This window comes from Eimeria necatrix, genomic scaffold, assembly GCF_000499385.1.
Source record: "Eimeria necatrix Houghton genomic scaffold, Enh_scaff241, whole genome shotgun sequence".
In the NCBI taxonomy this organism is placed as follows: Eukaryota; Apicomplexa; class Conoidasida; order Eucoccidiorida; family Eimeriidae; genus Eimeria; species Eimeria necatrix.
The window spans coordinates 1-15,405 of NW_013655203.1; the positions used below are offsets into that span (position 1 = coordinate 1).

At 47.8% G+C, this 15,405-nt stretch overlaps 2 protein-coding genes across 2 annotated transcripts in view; both read left to right on the plus strand.

The window, feature by feature from the left end:
- Positions 1-1,861: 1,861 nt before the first annotated feature.
- ENH_00033120 (40S ribosomal protein S3, putative) lies at positions 1,862-3,139 on the plus strand (the record flags this gene model as incomplete). Its single annotated transcript, XM_013584990.1, has 2 exons — positions 1,862-1,879; positions 2,531-3,139. 2 exons carry the CDS (start codon positions 1,862-1,864, stop codon positions 3,137-3,139), a joined length of 627 nt encoding a protein of 208 aa, XP_013440444.1.
- A 10,784-nt stretch (positions 3,140-13,923) lies between these two features.
- Positions 13,924-15,405, plus strand: part of ENH_00033130 (hypothetical protein, conserved) — a gene marked incomplete at both ends in the record, with an annotated part of 2,519 nt that continues 1,037 nt past the window's right edge. Inside the window, 3 exons of the mRNA XM_013584991.1 lie at positions 13,924-13,950; positions 14,677-14,822; positions 14,974-15,316. Of these exons, the coding sequence (XP_013440445.1) occupies positions 13,924-13,950; positions 14,677-14,822; positions 14,974-15,316 (516 nt within the window). The remainder of the gene's footprint in view (positions 13,951-14,676; positions 14,823-14,973; positions 15,317-15,405) is intronic.

Sequence of the window (15,405 nt, forward strand, 5' to 3'; positions counted from 1 at the left end):
TGCAGGCAGCTGCCGCAGTGCTTTCCAAGAAAGCCATTCAAGTTGCACAAAATAGTACATCTCTTTAGTAAATGGAGACCGCTAACTAGGTGGCAATCCAGTACACTGGTCACGTGCTCTAAGAACAAACAGAATCCAATCTTTGAAACTATTACCTGTTGTCCGTTAGTGGGATATGCTTACCCTTTTGTTTTTCTGCCTCTGTTTACCGGGAACTAGGAGTGTTTTCCCCTCTCTTGTAAGTACAACTAGTGTTACTTGCTGCAGTCAAGTCCCAAGCTGTATATGAGCTAGTAACAAGTGAAGATATCCCGAAACACTCAAGGAGTCAGCCCTCCACGGCATTTCTACATATCCTTAGAGTAGTGCCAACGGGCGGACAACACTTGGGATTCGTGTTCGCTAGATAGCAGTGACAGTAAATAAACTAAAAACTGCCCGATCACTTGAAAATATACAGAGAATCACCTGCAAGTGGACAGTAAATAAACCATAAACTGCTCGATCACTTAAAAATATACAGAGAACCGCTTGCAAGTGGACGGTACAACTGTACCTTTCCACTGGCCCATTTCTTATTTTCTATTCACTTCAATCGTGCTTTTGGTTTTGGCATTTTCAAAGTGGCTCCGTTCCTCCTCCACATGACTGTACCAGTTTGTTGATTTGCTTGTGTTTGCGAGTTAGTTTAGACGCATGTTTGCTTGCTTTCCTCCTGTCAGATAAGGAAAATTCATTTGACTTCAAGAACATAGTATTTGCTTCCACCTACAGTTGAGTTTTCTGTGTGTCTAGTAAGGCCTGGCTTGGATTGAGCGTGATGGATTAATTGATTACCATTTGTAAAACCACAAAGTCGACATAAATCCACAACTTTATAGGCATTCAGAACAACCGGGCTCAGGAGGCGAAGCATCCCAATTCAAAGGTATCCTGTCCTAAATGCCCCTTCTGCGCAGGTTCCACCTCTAATAAACTTAGAGATTTTGTTGTAGCGCCGTCACCACATATTGTGTCCCAATTAAAGCCGATTTTTGAAAGCTTTTTAGTCTAAACCTTCGTCACAGAGTCCATGATTTGTCTGCGCAGAGCCACGCAAGAACGGCAACCGCCGTTGAACACAACCCTGAAATACTAAGTAATATGGCGTGGCATACAACATACAATGCGGAATATCAAGTAGCTTCCCGCAGCATAAGGAATACTCGAGCTGCACTCCTAATTGTTCACAGTCCTGCAGAGCTGTCTACCAGGCGCTGTCACCAGCCTCTGTAGAACTGGTATTCGGAGTTCAGCGTCAGCAGGTATACATCCATATCGTTAGATTGAAGCAATTTGAGTAACTGGTCTACTGAAATTAAACAATCACTACCCCGCAGAGCTGACACATACGAAGCTCGCGTCCACAGCGATCCGCCTTGCTGCCAATATTCTAAGGCGCTGTGCGTGCCCACATATTCATGGGACAGTATTCCAGCGCAGTTCAAGTACTTTTAGCTTTAAATACTTATGCATGCTTGTAGTATGCGTTTCGCGGAAAATCTCGGTTTACCGTGCCCTGCGGGAGTCCGCCGCATTTTGGTGGGCTTTCGTTGAGCTGAGTGGCGTTTCCTCAAGGCATTAGTCCCATTGAAACAGCAAGAGGAATTAAAAACAACCTAGCTTTGCTTCTTAACACACTTTTTCCTGAAGAAGTCCCATCAGCGAATGGAGGCTGCATGCAGTGGCCACAGCCCCCCTTTTGCCGTCATGTGGGGTAGGGCGCCTGGCTCTGAGGAAAGGCTGGCGGGGTATTTCGTGTTTTGTTGGTCTATCTTCGTTGCATCTTTTGTATTTTTTCATTTAATTCCGTTTAGCGAAGATGGCGGCCAACACAAACGTAAGCCTTCAGCCTCCCCGCTGCTGGGAACCGCGCAGCCCCAGCGCGGTCGCAGCCTACGTCGCTACATGCCTATTTTGCCCGTTTTTGGCCTCGAAGATACTTTCTAGTGCCTGCAGCATCTTATTTATGAACTGTTGTCTCTGGAGAAAGGGCGTTTCAAGGTGGCGCTGCCGCGAGGCGCCCCGAGGGTTATGCGGGGGGCCTCCCTGTGCGCTTGCATTCTCGTTGTGTGCGGGTTTTGCTGCTGCTTGTCGGGCGTTTGCGCGTGTTTAAATGGTATTAGAGGTCTATTGAAGCAGCAGCAGCAGCAGCAGCAGCGGCAGCAGAACCAGTCCAGCAGCAGAACCCGAGCACTTGCAGAGTTGCATTCGCGTTTCGCTGCGCCGCTTCGCATTCTGGCTTGCTTTGTCTTTTAAATGCGTTATTTTGCTGCTTCCAAAGCCTTCTGCCGCTTTATTTTGCCCCTTTAACTCCTTTCCCCGCGCTTTCCCCAAATCTTCTGCTGCTGCTGCTGCTTCCCCTCCCCGTGTGCTGCTGCTGCTGCTGCTGCTGCTCGCGCTTGGCCTGCGTCCCGCGGGCCCCTCGCTCCCTTCTGCAGCCCCTCCCCCCTCCCACTCCCTGCTGCTGCTGCTGCTGCTGCTGCTGCAGATATCGAAGAAGCGGAAGTTCGTGAACGACGGGGTGTTCCAGGCGGAGTTGAACGAGTTCCTGTCTCGGACTCTGGCTGAAGACGGCTACTCGGGCGTGGAAGTCCGCGTGACTCCCATCCGCACCGAAATCATCATCAGAGCCACTCGCACGCGCGAAGTCCTCGGCGAGAAGGGCCGTCGCATTCGCGAGTTGACTTCGCTGGTTCAAAAGCGCTTCGGCTTTCCCGCGGACTCCGTCGAGCTCTTCGCCGAAAGAGTCGAAAACCGCGGCCTCTGCGCGATGGCCCAGGCCGAGAGTCTGCGTTATAAGCTCCTCAAGGGGCTGGCCGTTCGCAGGGCTTGTTATGGGGTCCTCAGACATATTATGGAGTCCGGGGCTAAGGGTCCGCTGCTGCTGCTGCTGCTGCTGCTGCTGCTGCTGCTGTGGGTGCTGCGGGCGTGGGGGGCTGGCGCGGGTGCTGTGAAGCAGCACTGCTGTGGGCTACCAGCTGCTGCTGATGATGGGGATGATGAGGACGAGGACGGGACTGCTGCTGCTGCGGAGGGTGATACCGCTGCTGCTGCTGCTGCTGCTGCTGCTGCTGCTGCTGCTGCTGCTGCTGCTTAGGGTGCGAAGTGGTGGTGTCTGGGAAGCTGCGGGCGCAGCGCGCAAAAAGCATGAAGTTCAGAGACGGATATATCATTTCCACCGGAGAGCCTCGCCAGCGCTTCGTCAGCCAGGCCATTCGCTCCGTCCAGCTGCGCCAGGTGCCCTGCTGCTGCTGCTGCTGCTGCTGCTGCTGCTGCTGCTGCTGCTGCTGCTGCTGCTGCTGCTGCTGCTTGCTTGGCAGCGTTTGATATTGTTATTTTTTGGTTTTTGGGTGGAGTTGGGTGGCAGATTGCGCAGCAGAAGACATTTTTGGGATTTGAGTTTTTGGTGTTTTGTGTTGTGCACAGAAGCAGCATTTTTGTTTCGTGAATGTTTATTTTGTTTTATTTATTTTGTTCTTCTTTTCATAAATGTTGTTTTATTTATTTTGTTCTTCTTTTCATAAATGTTTATTTATTTTATTTATTTTATTCTTTTTAAGATCCTAATGGCTGCTAAAAGTGCCTCCATAGTGCTGCAACCTTTGCTGCTGCTGACCACTGCAACAAGCCACTGCAGCAAACCACCCAGCCCACCTCCACTGCAGCAAACCGCTGCAGCAACTGCTGCAGCAACTGCTGCAGCAACTGCTGCAGCAAGTGCAGCCCCCCTGCTGCTGCTGCTGCTGCTGCTGCTGCTGCTGCAGGGAGTGCTGGGGGTGCGGGTGAGCATTATGCTGCCGTTCGACCCCGAGGGCAAAATGGGCCCTTCCACGCCGCTGCCGGACACCATCATCGTCTCCGAGCCGAAGCCCGAACTGCCCGTGGCAGTGCAGGACCCGGAGCTGGCTTTCCCAGCCATGTGAGCTGCTGCAGCAGCAGCTGCTGCTGCTGCTGCTGCAGCTGCTGCAGCAGACTGCGCGCTGCTGCAGCACGCTGCAGCAAGCTGCAGTTTGCTGCGGCTTGCTGCAGTTTGCTGCGGCTTGCTGCAGTTTGGTGGCAGCCAGGGGGGTGCTGCAGGGCAGCAGCAAGGGAAGCAGCAGAGGGCTGGGTTGTGGGGTGCTGCTCTTTTTGCTGCTGGCGGGGCCGGGGGAACAAAATGGATAATTTAATTCGAGTTGGAACACTTTGATTTGGTGACAGTGAAAAGCTTCGTTTCTCTGCGCTGCAACTGCTGCTAGAAGCGCTGAAGACAGCCCAGGGCGGGCAGCTGTGGCCCTGCAGCACCTGCTGCAGCAGCAGCAGCAGCAGCAGCAGCAGCAGCAGCAGCAGCAGCAGCAGCTTCACTAGTACGTCAGATGCAGCCATTTAGGAGGTTCACAAGCTGCAGGGTTTTGAGTTTGCATTTATTTGATTAGTAGATTTGCCCAGAAAGAGAAGGGCCAGAGGGGGGCCCCCCAAGTCGCCTGTTGTCGACTTGCGTGGGAGTGGGATATCCCTGAAGAGGAGAAAATAAACAAAATAGAAAAAAAAGATTTAAAACAAAAGATTTAAACAAAAATGAAGGCGAAATGAAAGACTGGAAGGGGAAGGCGAAAAGGGGTGCGCAGCTTACTTGGGGTGTACGTACACCTCCGGCAGAAACCTGCAGCCGTTCGGTAAAAAAATTTGCAAATCAGAAAAATAATTCTTACGGCGTTTGCAGAGACTGTTTCGGGGCCTGCGGGGGATTATAATGACTTTTTAAATGTTTAATTTATTATTTATTTTATAAATATTTCATAAATTGAAAAAACTTCAAAAAATTCAACTTCCACAAATGCAGACTGCAGACTTGCCCTCGACTTTCGCCTTCGCCGCAAAGACCGCGCCGTCCAGCTTGAGAAAAAAAGGAAATTAAAACGAATTAATAATTAAATTTGTAGTTATATAAAACGAATTGAGAGTTAAATTTAAAATTAAATAAATGAATTAATAATTGCATTTAAAATTAAATAAATGAATTAATATTTAAATTTAAAATCAAATAAAATGAATTAGTAAATGCATTTAAAAATAAATAAATGAATTAATAATTAATTTGAAACTTGAATAAATGAATTAATAATTAATTTTAAAATTAAATAAATTAATAATTAAAATTAAATTGAAGGCTGGGGGCCAACTTGGCCTTACGGGGATCATCGCGGGAGTGCCGGAGCAAAGCCAAAGGTGGCTTTCGAAATCCGGCAGAGACAACAGACCCCCAGACAAGCCTGAACACATCTGCTACATCCAACTCGCCCCAATTCCTTGCATGCATGCATGCATTAAGTGCATGCATGCATGCATGCATGCATGCATGCATGCATGCATGCATGCATTTATCCATAGATATCCATATATATATATATATCATTTATATATGCATGCATGCATGTGTCCCTAAATGCATGCATGCATGAATCCATACACCCCTGCATGCATGCATGCATCCACCCATCCACCCCTGCATGCAAGAGAGTGCATTACTGAAGGTTGCGTAGGAGCAGTCTGCGTTTTGGCTGCACAAAGCCGCGCCTTCTGCAAAAAAAAAGAAATGAAGTTCTTTAAATGGTTTAAACAATTAAAACAATTAAATGAAATAAATAAATAAATAAATTGAATAAATTAAATCATTTAAATGCTTTTAATTGCGCAAATTGTTTAAATGGTCTTCTTTTTATTTCCCACCTTGCACATCCTGCACTGCTGCTGCTTTCTCAAGAGTGTTGCTTTGGAGGCAAATTCCAAAGTAGTTCAAATAAACGGCGAAGCCGTGAGTTCTGTTTTGGATTTTATTTTTTGATTTCTTTGTTTTAATTTCTTTTTCGATTTGTTTGTTTTTTACTTCAGTTTGCTGCTTTATCTGTTTTTGAATTTTATTTTGATTTGTTTGTTTTTTATTTCACCCGTTGTTTTGTTTGTTTTATTCTCGTTTTTTAATTTTTAATTTATTCGTTTTAAGTGACATTTGTTGTTTTATTTGTTTTAAATTGCATTTGTTGTTTTATAATTTTAAAATGCATTTGTTGATTTATTATTTTGCATTGCATTTACGGCATAACTAAATAACGCTGAACCCCATGAATTGCTTGACAAACTTGGCAATTAAATTACTTTTTTGATTAAATTTAAATTCAAATAATTCTTTTTAATTTGAACTATTTAAATAAACTGCTCACAGAAACTCCCCAGGCTTCACAGCCACAGCAAGGCCACTGCTGGGGGCCGCGTGGGCCCAGCCCTTTCCTGCGGACTTGTTGAAAATTTGCAAATTTAAATTTTTAAAGTTTTTCAAACCTGAGCAAAAACGAACTGCAGCATTTGCTGCTGCGTCAAAGACGAAAAAGCTGCACTCCGCGTCTTCGTCGCAAGCAGCAGCTGCCTCTGCCTGAAGAAGTTGCATGCAGTTGTTTGCATTGCATGCAGTTTTTTGCATTGCATTGCATGCAATTGTTTGCATTGCATGCAATTATTCGCAAAGTCCAAACAATAATTCCTTCCAAATTAAAAATCTGCAAAATTCGCAAAAAAACGGCCCCGAGCGCGCGCATGCACGCAGTGTACGTACACCCCAACGCCCGCGCACACCCGCTTTCCGCCCTGCGAGTCTCACCAGATTATTTCCTTCATTTTGTTTTATTTCTTTTATTTCTTTCGAATTTCTTTTTTCGTCTTCTGCGCAATTTGCACTTTTGTTGTTGATGAACAAATAGTGCGGAGTCACGCCGGAAATGTAGCCCCGCTCGTGGGTGTAAAGAGGAGCAGGTTCTCTGAAATTAAATAAAATAAATAAAAAATAAAAAATAAATAAACAAAAGAAATAAATAAAAGATTAAGATCTGCTCAAGATCATAACAAAGATAATAGACGGCTTGGGGGGCTTCGGACAGCACGCATGCATGCGCATGCACGCAGACTTTAAAAGCTTCAGAAATAATTTAATTTAAATAATCATTTCAACAAATGCAATTAAACAATAATGCACTTCCAGCCTATTATTGAAGTGCGCAGCAGCAAACGCATGCAGCTGCTGCTGCAGCAGCAAAACTGATGCATGCAGTAGAAGCAGAGTAATGCAAGCAGCAGCAGCAGCTAAATAATGCATGTAATAGAAGCAAAGTAAAGATCGCAGCAGCAGCAAAACAATGCATGCAGCAGCAGCAAAACAATGCATGCAGCAGCAGCAAAACAATGCATGCAGCAGCAGCAAAACAGCGCATGCAGCAGCAGCAAAGTAACGCATGCAGGAGGGCAATTCGACTTACGTGATGGGCTCGCAGGTGAAATCTGGAGAAGACAAAAAAGAAAGAAAGATTAAAATGCTGCATGCATTTGTTGCTGAAGAAAAGAAAAGCACCTGCGGCTAAGAGGAGCTCTGCGGTGTCTGTACACTGCAGAGGCCTTTCTTCGTGCGCAAACATCTCCGGAGTTGGCGAAATCTGAAAAAGTGAATTTCGAAGAAAAACAGAATTGAAGAAGTTTAAAGGCCAAGTTGTGTGCAGAATGGCCAATTAAAAGGACAATAAATGGACAATAAATGGACAATAAATGGACAATTAAATGAAGCATTAAATGGACAATTAAATGCTTTTTATAAAATTAAAAAAGAAGAAATATTAACAATGAAAAGTCTTGTCCGCACTTTGCAAGTTGTTTTGTTTCTGCACTGCGAGCGAGCCACAGCGAGACTCGTGGAGTAGTGGCAGCGCCCGGTTCTCCACTGCCCGTTCGCTGCAAAGGTCTTCATGAAAAGTTATTTATTTAATTTAATTAATTTAATTAATTTATTTAATTAATTTAAATTATTAATTTGCATTTTTCAAATTGTTAAATTGCATTCAGGACTCACAAGATATGCGGGGCGTGCCGAAGGACGCCCGGGTCACGTTCACCCAAGTCCCGGGCGGGCACTTGAGCAGCACGTGCTTTCCCTGGAAAATAAATGCAGTTAGAGTTTTCTAACTTTGTTTTTTATTTCAAATTTAATTGTTTTTATTTCAAATTTAATATTTAAAATTCAAATTTGCATTCATTTCTCTTTTCCCCCGATTTATGGCGAGGAGGGGGCTGTCGATTCAGCGTGGCAGTGGTGTGTCTGCTCGCCACTCCACTTTTGACTTCATTTTTCTGAACTTTCCGCCTTTTTTCCACTTTTTTTCCACTTACTGCTGAAATTGTTTGAGATCCTGGCATAAAATGTTTGTAGTGTTCATTATTGATGAATCCGTAGAAGTAAATTGAGCGGGCGTCGTCGGCTTCGGAGGGGGGGTAGAGAGCCCGACTCAGGTTTCGAGCGGCCACAAATGCATCGGGGCTGCCAAAAGGGAGAAAAACGAGAACAAAAGTTGAAATAAAATTCAAAATTAACTTTTTCATTTGCTCTTTGACGAAAACAGGAAATTTAATCATTTATTATCTGCTTTTTCCGCGTTGTTGCTCCGGTGTCACCGTCGCTGTCCGGCATCTGTACACCGCAACTGCAGCCAAGTTCTGTTCGTCGAGTTCGCCGAGCTTTGTCACTTATTTTACTTTTTATTATTCCCTTATTCAGAAAACACGAAATACAACTTCGTTGATCCACTTAATGCTGCTCCTCGACGTCTCAAGGTTTCACTTCCATTGCAAAAACAGGCACAGCAACATTCTGTGTTGCGGCTGATCTGCAATACCGTAAAAGGCTCAAACCTTGTCCACAATTGGAATAATAATGTGCCAATTAATTGATTTTCCAGTAATATAACTCTCTAAACGGCAGTCTTCATTGTTTTGTGGCTGAATCTCCTGTGTGCTACTTTGCGATAGAAGTCCTGCGCAGCAACAGTGCAGCCTTATGAACAGGAAGAACCAAAAAGCAGACAAGCAAAGATCTGGTGCAAATTCTAATTTCAATTCATCAGTTTGCCTTCCACCAATTATTTCTGCTTAGTTTTCGTTTGTGGCGCCAGTTTGTTCCCCATTTTCTGTCTGTTTCAATTCCAAAGTGCATTTCTCTCAATTGATATCTGCTCAAGTACTGACTGAATGAAGTGAATTCAACAGAACTAACAAAGAAACGTAAATTCAGAGAGCCAAATGGAATTTAACCTGGACAACACTCGCAAAAGAGCAGAAGAAAAACAGAAGCAGTAACTGGAGAACAGAATAACAAAGAAAGCTACCGAAACTAATGAATAATTCGCCTACGAAACTTAAGATCGCTCTAGCAGCAGACCAATGCATGTCTGCTTTCACACTGTGAAGAGAAAAGTAAGCCTTAATGCCATTGCATAGAAGCCCGCACTGAAACGACTTCACACTAAACGACCCCACAACAGAGAACACCACAAAAATTCTTTGAATCTAAGCAACAGCTACTGCGGTTCTTATGCAGAATAAGTCTCTGCCTTTGAAGACTGCGAAAGGATTGAAACGGAGGTCTAAAATGAGGCCAACTGATAAGGAGCTTCCGCCGTTCACCGAGGTATTGGACAGTGAGGGCTTCCAGCTGTGGATCTGCTGCTGCGGCTGAGTCGTGGCAACGATCTTCACCCTCTCGTAGAAAAAAGAGAGACTCCAGGTGGCAGCAACTCCTTGATCACAGTTTTGTGCCCCCGAAGACCCTGTTATTGCGTTGCCAGCTTCGATATATATAGTTCATTGACTGTGCAAAAGCTGTCCAGTGCTTCCAAATGCTGATTTTCTCGGTACTCTTCGCTTCAGACACTTCTTATCAGTGAAAAGCCCGCTGTGGGTCCGCCCGCTTTCCATATAAACAAATTGAAGGGCCGTGTGGTGCGGGTCCAGCACCTAGGTGGGAGTACCCCGGTGGCTTAGCCTACGCGTCTCGCGCCGCAGGCAGTGTGGGTAAGCCTCGCTAGGGCGGTAGGGGCCGAATTTTGCTGCATTACAATTGCCGTTCTAAATAAAGTGACCATAAAATCTTGTCAGGACTTTAGGAGCAGCGCTGTTTAGAAGGATTCTGCGAAAGACCAAAAGTCCTTGCTGGCCAGGCTTTTGGGGTGGAGTCCGCAGCGGTGTGCCGAAGCAGTGCCGGGTCTACCAAATTCAGTTGCGGGTAAAAGCTAGGAAGTGCTGCTCTTAAGACCACCTGATGCTGCTATTGCATTCCAGATGATGGGGAGTTCACAGCTCAGACGTTGCCTAAAGGTGTGGGGAGCGATCGAGCCAGTGGACCCCGAGCGGCACACTCTAGCATTACCCTCATGAGAAGTCGATTTTCTAAAATTTTGGGACGCCCAGGTTTCGTGTCATGCATGAAGTGTATTTTTGCCCTTAAGAATTCGACCGTAGGCCCTGACTTGCGAGACTGCAGAAGAGCCACCCGCTGGCACGCTCCAGAACTCAGCCCGATTCAACTATACGGGCCGCCAACGACAAAAACGCCACTCCCCAATTTTGCCAACAGCAAGCCCGGCAAATTGGAAGTAGCTGGTGGTGAAATTGATGGCCTGGAAACTTTCTGGCTTGGTGGACTGCGCTCCGCTGATGGCCAGCCGGCGAACCGGAAGCTGTTCTCTGGCGGCGCAGTGTCCAAATTTGTCATGAAATATGAATGTCTAATCAAGTATCTTTTTAAGAATGACATGCCAGGTCATGAGCATAGATGCAGGCACGCTTGAGATGGCCGGGCGTAAACGGGTTTTTAAAGGAGTGCTGTATGGGACCCTTTCTGGTGTTGGATAAAAGGGCATTGTAGACCTCTCTTTTTCATCGTTTTCAAGATGGCGCAAAAGACCAATGTAGGGCCACGTCTGCACTTTAGACCTACTTACTTTGGCTTGATTCTTATTTGGGTCTTGCGCTGCCTGAACCAGATAAACTCGCTGAGCGGCGCGGAGAAGACAGAACTTAGTCACCCTTGAAGGCCGTTTCTGGGCTACACAGCAGCGCTATGCAGTGCACTGGGCCGTTTCGTCCGACTCCAACTCCCAGCTTTTAGCACAACCAAATAAAATCCCACATGCGTTCAACGCTTCTTTATTGACTTCCTAAAGCCATGTATCGAACATAAAGGTTCCCAAAGTATGAGCAAACTCACGACGGGGCTTCTGGAATCCTAGAATGGCAACTGATCTTGCAGTTTGCGCTGCCAGGCGGAACACAGCCACTTACAGTAGACGCAAGTTTACTATATATGTTTCGGTACAAGGAAGTTAATGTGGACAAGAATTGGCACAGCTCATAGCCAGCAAATAGCCATGATGGCAGCTGGCCTCACTACAAATGTTGCCGCTGCGGGTTACCTTGCAGCACAAGCTACTAATGTAATCAAGCATTGAGAGTGAGCCAGCACTCATCTGGCGAGTAATAGTCCTTCCTGACTCCACAACGGAGTCAGCACGCTGGCTGTAGTTGAGCTGGAAACGTATGTGAGGAACTCAAGGATCATACGATAGTCAGAGCGGCAAAAGAAACAGCAAGCAGACTCCAGTGGAGACTTTCGCCGCTATACAGTGTCTTGTCTCCTACTGAGTGACTCGCAGTCTTACTCGTCAACTCGAAAATAACTTGTGTTTAAACTTTGTGTCTTAAGGTGCCAATATTAGGTTGAGGTTTATAAAAGTCCTAGATTTATACTCGGTAGCGAGGCGGCCCCTTGAATGCCCACGTCACGTTGCATCGTGAGAGGCCACCAGTCCTGTTTCTGATCTCCACAGTGGGACACCTCCCTCACTAGCCATCACCATGCCATTGTTTAAAGAACGCCTGTCCCGATTATTCTGTTGCGTAAAGACACTTTAGCGTAAAGACACTTTAGCAAATTAGGAGCCACTGGTACGGATAAGACTGGGGGGCTCCTGAAACGAATTTGTTGAGAAATTGGTCAGGCCGTGGCCAGTGCCCTAAGTGCCTTGCCAGGGGGAGGCAGACAGAGAACTGAAAGCTTTGACGAGGCAGTCGATGAAGCAGAGTCAAGAGATTTTCTGAGTTACAGATTCTGTGTATAAGCAGTATAGAGGCCACAACAGTTGTTACGAGACTAGCCCAAACTGGAACGCCTCCAGCTTTCTGCAGCGGCTTTTTTTGCTTAGTTACATAAGACCTGCACCGATATCAGGTGGCAGCAACGGGTCCGGAGCATTTTGGGTGTCTTTGTATGGTGCCAGTGTCTGTTCTCCTCGTCACAAGTCTGGTGGTAAATGAACAAAAAGAGCCTAGGCCCGGTGTTTAGGGACTCAATTTACGCTTTTCCATCTATAGAAAAGCTATAAAATATTATATATCACGTTGCACTTGCTTCAGTAGCCAGAGCGGATTTTTATGCTGCACAGGCTGCAGGCTCTTTAGGCCTACCAGAGTCTGAAGGGCTAGTTACGTGCCAAATGATGCGTTAAAACAATGAAACCCTGTGGCTGAGTGGAATTTAGATTCAACATTTCCTGGTGTTTCACTGGTGGGTATTGTGCTGAGACGATGCCGAAGTTTGGAGTCAGTTAGGCATCGGGTTGCAAAACGAATCAAGCAATTGTGACTTTGCTAATGAAGATAAAGTCAGAGTCCATTGATCAAAGCGAAGTCACAGGAATTTATGTTGCACCTTTTTGCAAAGGAGAAGGGAAGGGCGTTGAGGAGCCCTAGGCGCTGGCAAGGAGGCAAAGCCTGAAAGAGCAGATCTCTCTGTTTTGGTGCTTCTTCATAAGAAGGGCTAACTAGTGAAGAAGAAGAAAGACATAATGTGATGATTAATGCGGCGACAAAAATATGACTGCGGGCACTTCAGGGCGGGATGAGCGCACTGGAGTTCGCGCTACAGATGGAAGGGCACATTAGTTCCTTCACCTTTCCTTATTTCACGAATTCAGAAAGTGCGTCTATGAATGTCAGTTAAGAAGGGGTGAAAGGATTTTGTTGGGGCTTCTTGCGAGTGTTTTAGTTTTTTGCACTTTCTAAAAGGCCAGTGTTTTATTCGCTTTCGCAGAGTCGGCAAGCTGACAGTTCTGAAAGTTCTACGCAATTATCCTGGACCGGAATCTTAGAAGAGGAGTCAAGACAGTATGAACAGGAGCCTTTAAGGATTTTGGCACCTTATTTATCAGCTTTGGAAGGTCCCTAGCAGAGTGTGCTGCAGCAGAAACAGAATCCCCTTAAGAAGTATAGTGGCCCTAAAAATTAGGCTGCTGGATTTAAGAAGCTGCAGCAAGGCAGATAGATGCAGCCTCAGACTATATATGAGGCTGCCCTCAGGAGAAAGTGGCGCGCGAAAGTCTAAGAGAAATCCTAAAGTTCACTTTCAGGCAAAGACCCTTAGGGCAAGAAGTTTAGCTTTAAGGCCCAAAGGGCCGTCTTCTCCCTCCCGCTAGTCCCATTTAAGTGCTGCAGCAGCTGCTGCTGGTTGCTGCATCAGCTGGAGGCTGCTGCAGCAGATTTCGGGGGCAGGTTGCTGCTGCTCCACCTGCGGCGTCGCTAAGGGGAAACGAATAGTGGATGGCCTAGACAAAAGCTGCACTCCGGCGCGTGTAAGTGCATTTAATGGACTTCTCAGCATTACATTTGATGTTTAGTGGCTTCTAAATTGCATTTCGTGGGTGGGAAAGCGGGCGAAAGACACAAAAGTTACATATCGAGTCCGTACGGACCCAGCTCCGGGGAGTGTTGGCCCGTTTTCTGCGAAGGCTTAGTGGGTCTTTCTTCTAGAAAAAGCAGAAAAAAGAAGAGCAATTTATGAACGCTGAGGTTTAAAAGCATAATATATATGTTTAGGGCATTTTTTGCTAAAGGGGCGCTGCTGCTGCTGCTGCAGGCACCCCCGTACGCCCGCGCTCAGAGGCAGCAGCAGCAGCAGCTAGGCAGTGCGGGGAAGGCCCCTGGTCTCCGATAACTTCAAGCTTGTTTCTCTTTGTAAACGCCTTCTTTTTTACAATGCCAGCGAAGAACAAGACTGTGCGGGTATTGCGAAAGTTGTGAGAAGAGCTGTGGCTGTTGCTGCATCGGTTGCTGCGTTGCAGTGTACGTTCAGCTGCTGGTGCTGCTGCGCGGACGCAGCTGGAGCTTTGGCGGGATAGGAGAGTGTGATTTCATTTCTTTTTTCCTTTTTTGTTTCTTTCTGCATCTAAACTGCGCCCGACGCCGCCTCCGATGCTCGCGGCCACCCTCCCCTTGGGTTTTTTAGGCACAATGGAGCAGCAGCACTCTGTCACCCCGGGGGCACCCCAGGGCACCTTAAGCTACCAGCTTTTCGCCGTTGCTTAGGAGGCCCCAGCAGGCCCTGCTGCTGTGCGCGTTTTGCTTCGAAAGTTTCTGCTGCTGCACTTGTGCGGCTTCCCAGCGCCTCCGCACGCAGCGCGCAGCAGCAGCTGCTGCTGCTGCAGCTCCTGGGCGCTCTTTTCGAGACTTTACCTTTCCAAGTGCAGCACAGGATGGCAGCCGCCGCCTACCTGACCCCAGAGGCGCCCCAAGGGGCCGCGGCGGACTGGCATTAGCAGCAGCAGCAGCAGCGGCGGCAGCAGCAGCAGCAGCAGCAGCAGGCACCCAGGCGAGCCAATCGACGGGCGGCCGTGGTTGAGCTCTCCACATACAGCGGCGCAGACACACCAAGTCCGCTGCTGCAGCAGCAGAGCTGCAGCAAAGCTGCAGCAAAGCTGCAGCGGAAGAGCAGAGGGCTGTGCCTCGCAGCTGCAGCAGCGGCGCTGCAGCAAAGCTGCAGCAAAGCTGCAGCAGAGCTGCAGCAAAGCCGCAACGGAAGAGACGGTGGAGCTGCGGATTGAGGCTGCTGGACAGCAGCAGCAGCAGCAGCAGCAGCAGCAGCAGCAGCACACCTTGTGACTCCTCGCGCACATTTAAAAGCAAATTAGAAATAATAAAACCCAAAGGATTTGTTGCTATTTTTCAGAAGCAATTAGAAAGGAAATGACGAGGCCCTTCATCGAGCCGGCGGTGCAGCCGTGCATGCGGCCACTGCACGGCCTGCAGCAGCAGCAGCAGCAGCAGCAGCAGCAGCAGCAGCAGCAGCGGCGGGGGCCCCACCGCTGCAGCGGCCCCTGGCCGCAGCGCCCCCTCTACGGCTCCTACAGCGCCTCCATGGCCAGCATGGCGGGGCAGCGGGGGCTGGGGGGCCCCCCGGGGGGCCCCCCCAGCCAGGAAGAGCAGCAGCAGCAGCAGCAGCAGCAGCAGCAGCCCCCCTGTCTCCGACAGCCACATCCTAGCCACAAGTCTTGAAGGGGTTTATCCCCCCAACACTTGCAAAGACTCTGGAGGTCTTTTTAATGGCCTCGTGGGCGCCATTGAGCGGCACATTCTCCACTCCAACCCCAGCGTACGTGCTGCTGCTGCTGCTGCTGCTGCTGCTGCTGCTGCTGCTGCTGCTGCTGCTGCTGCTGCTGCTGCTGCTGCTGCTGCTGCTGC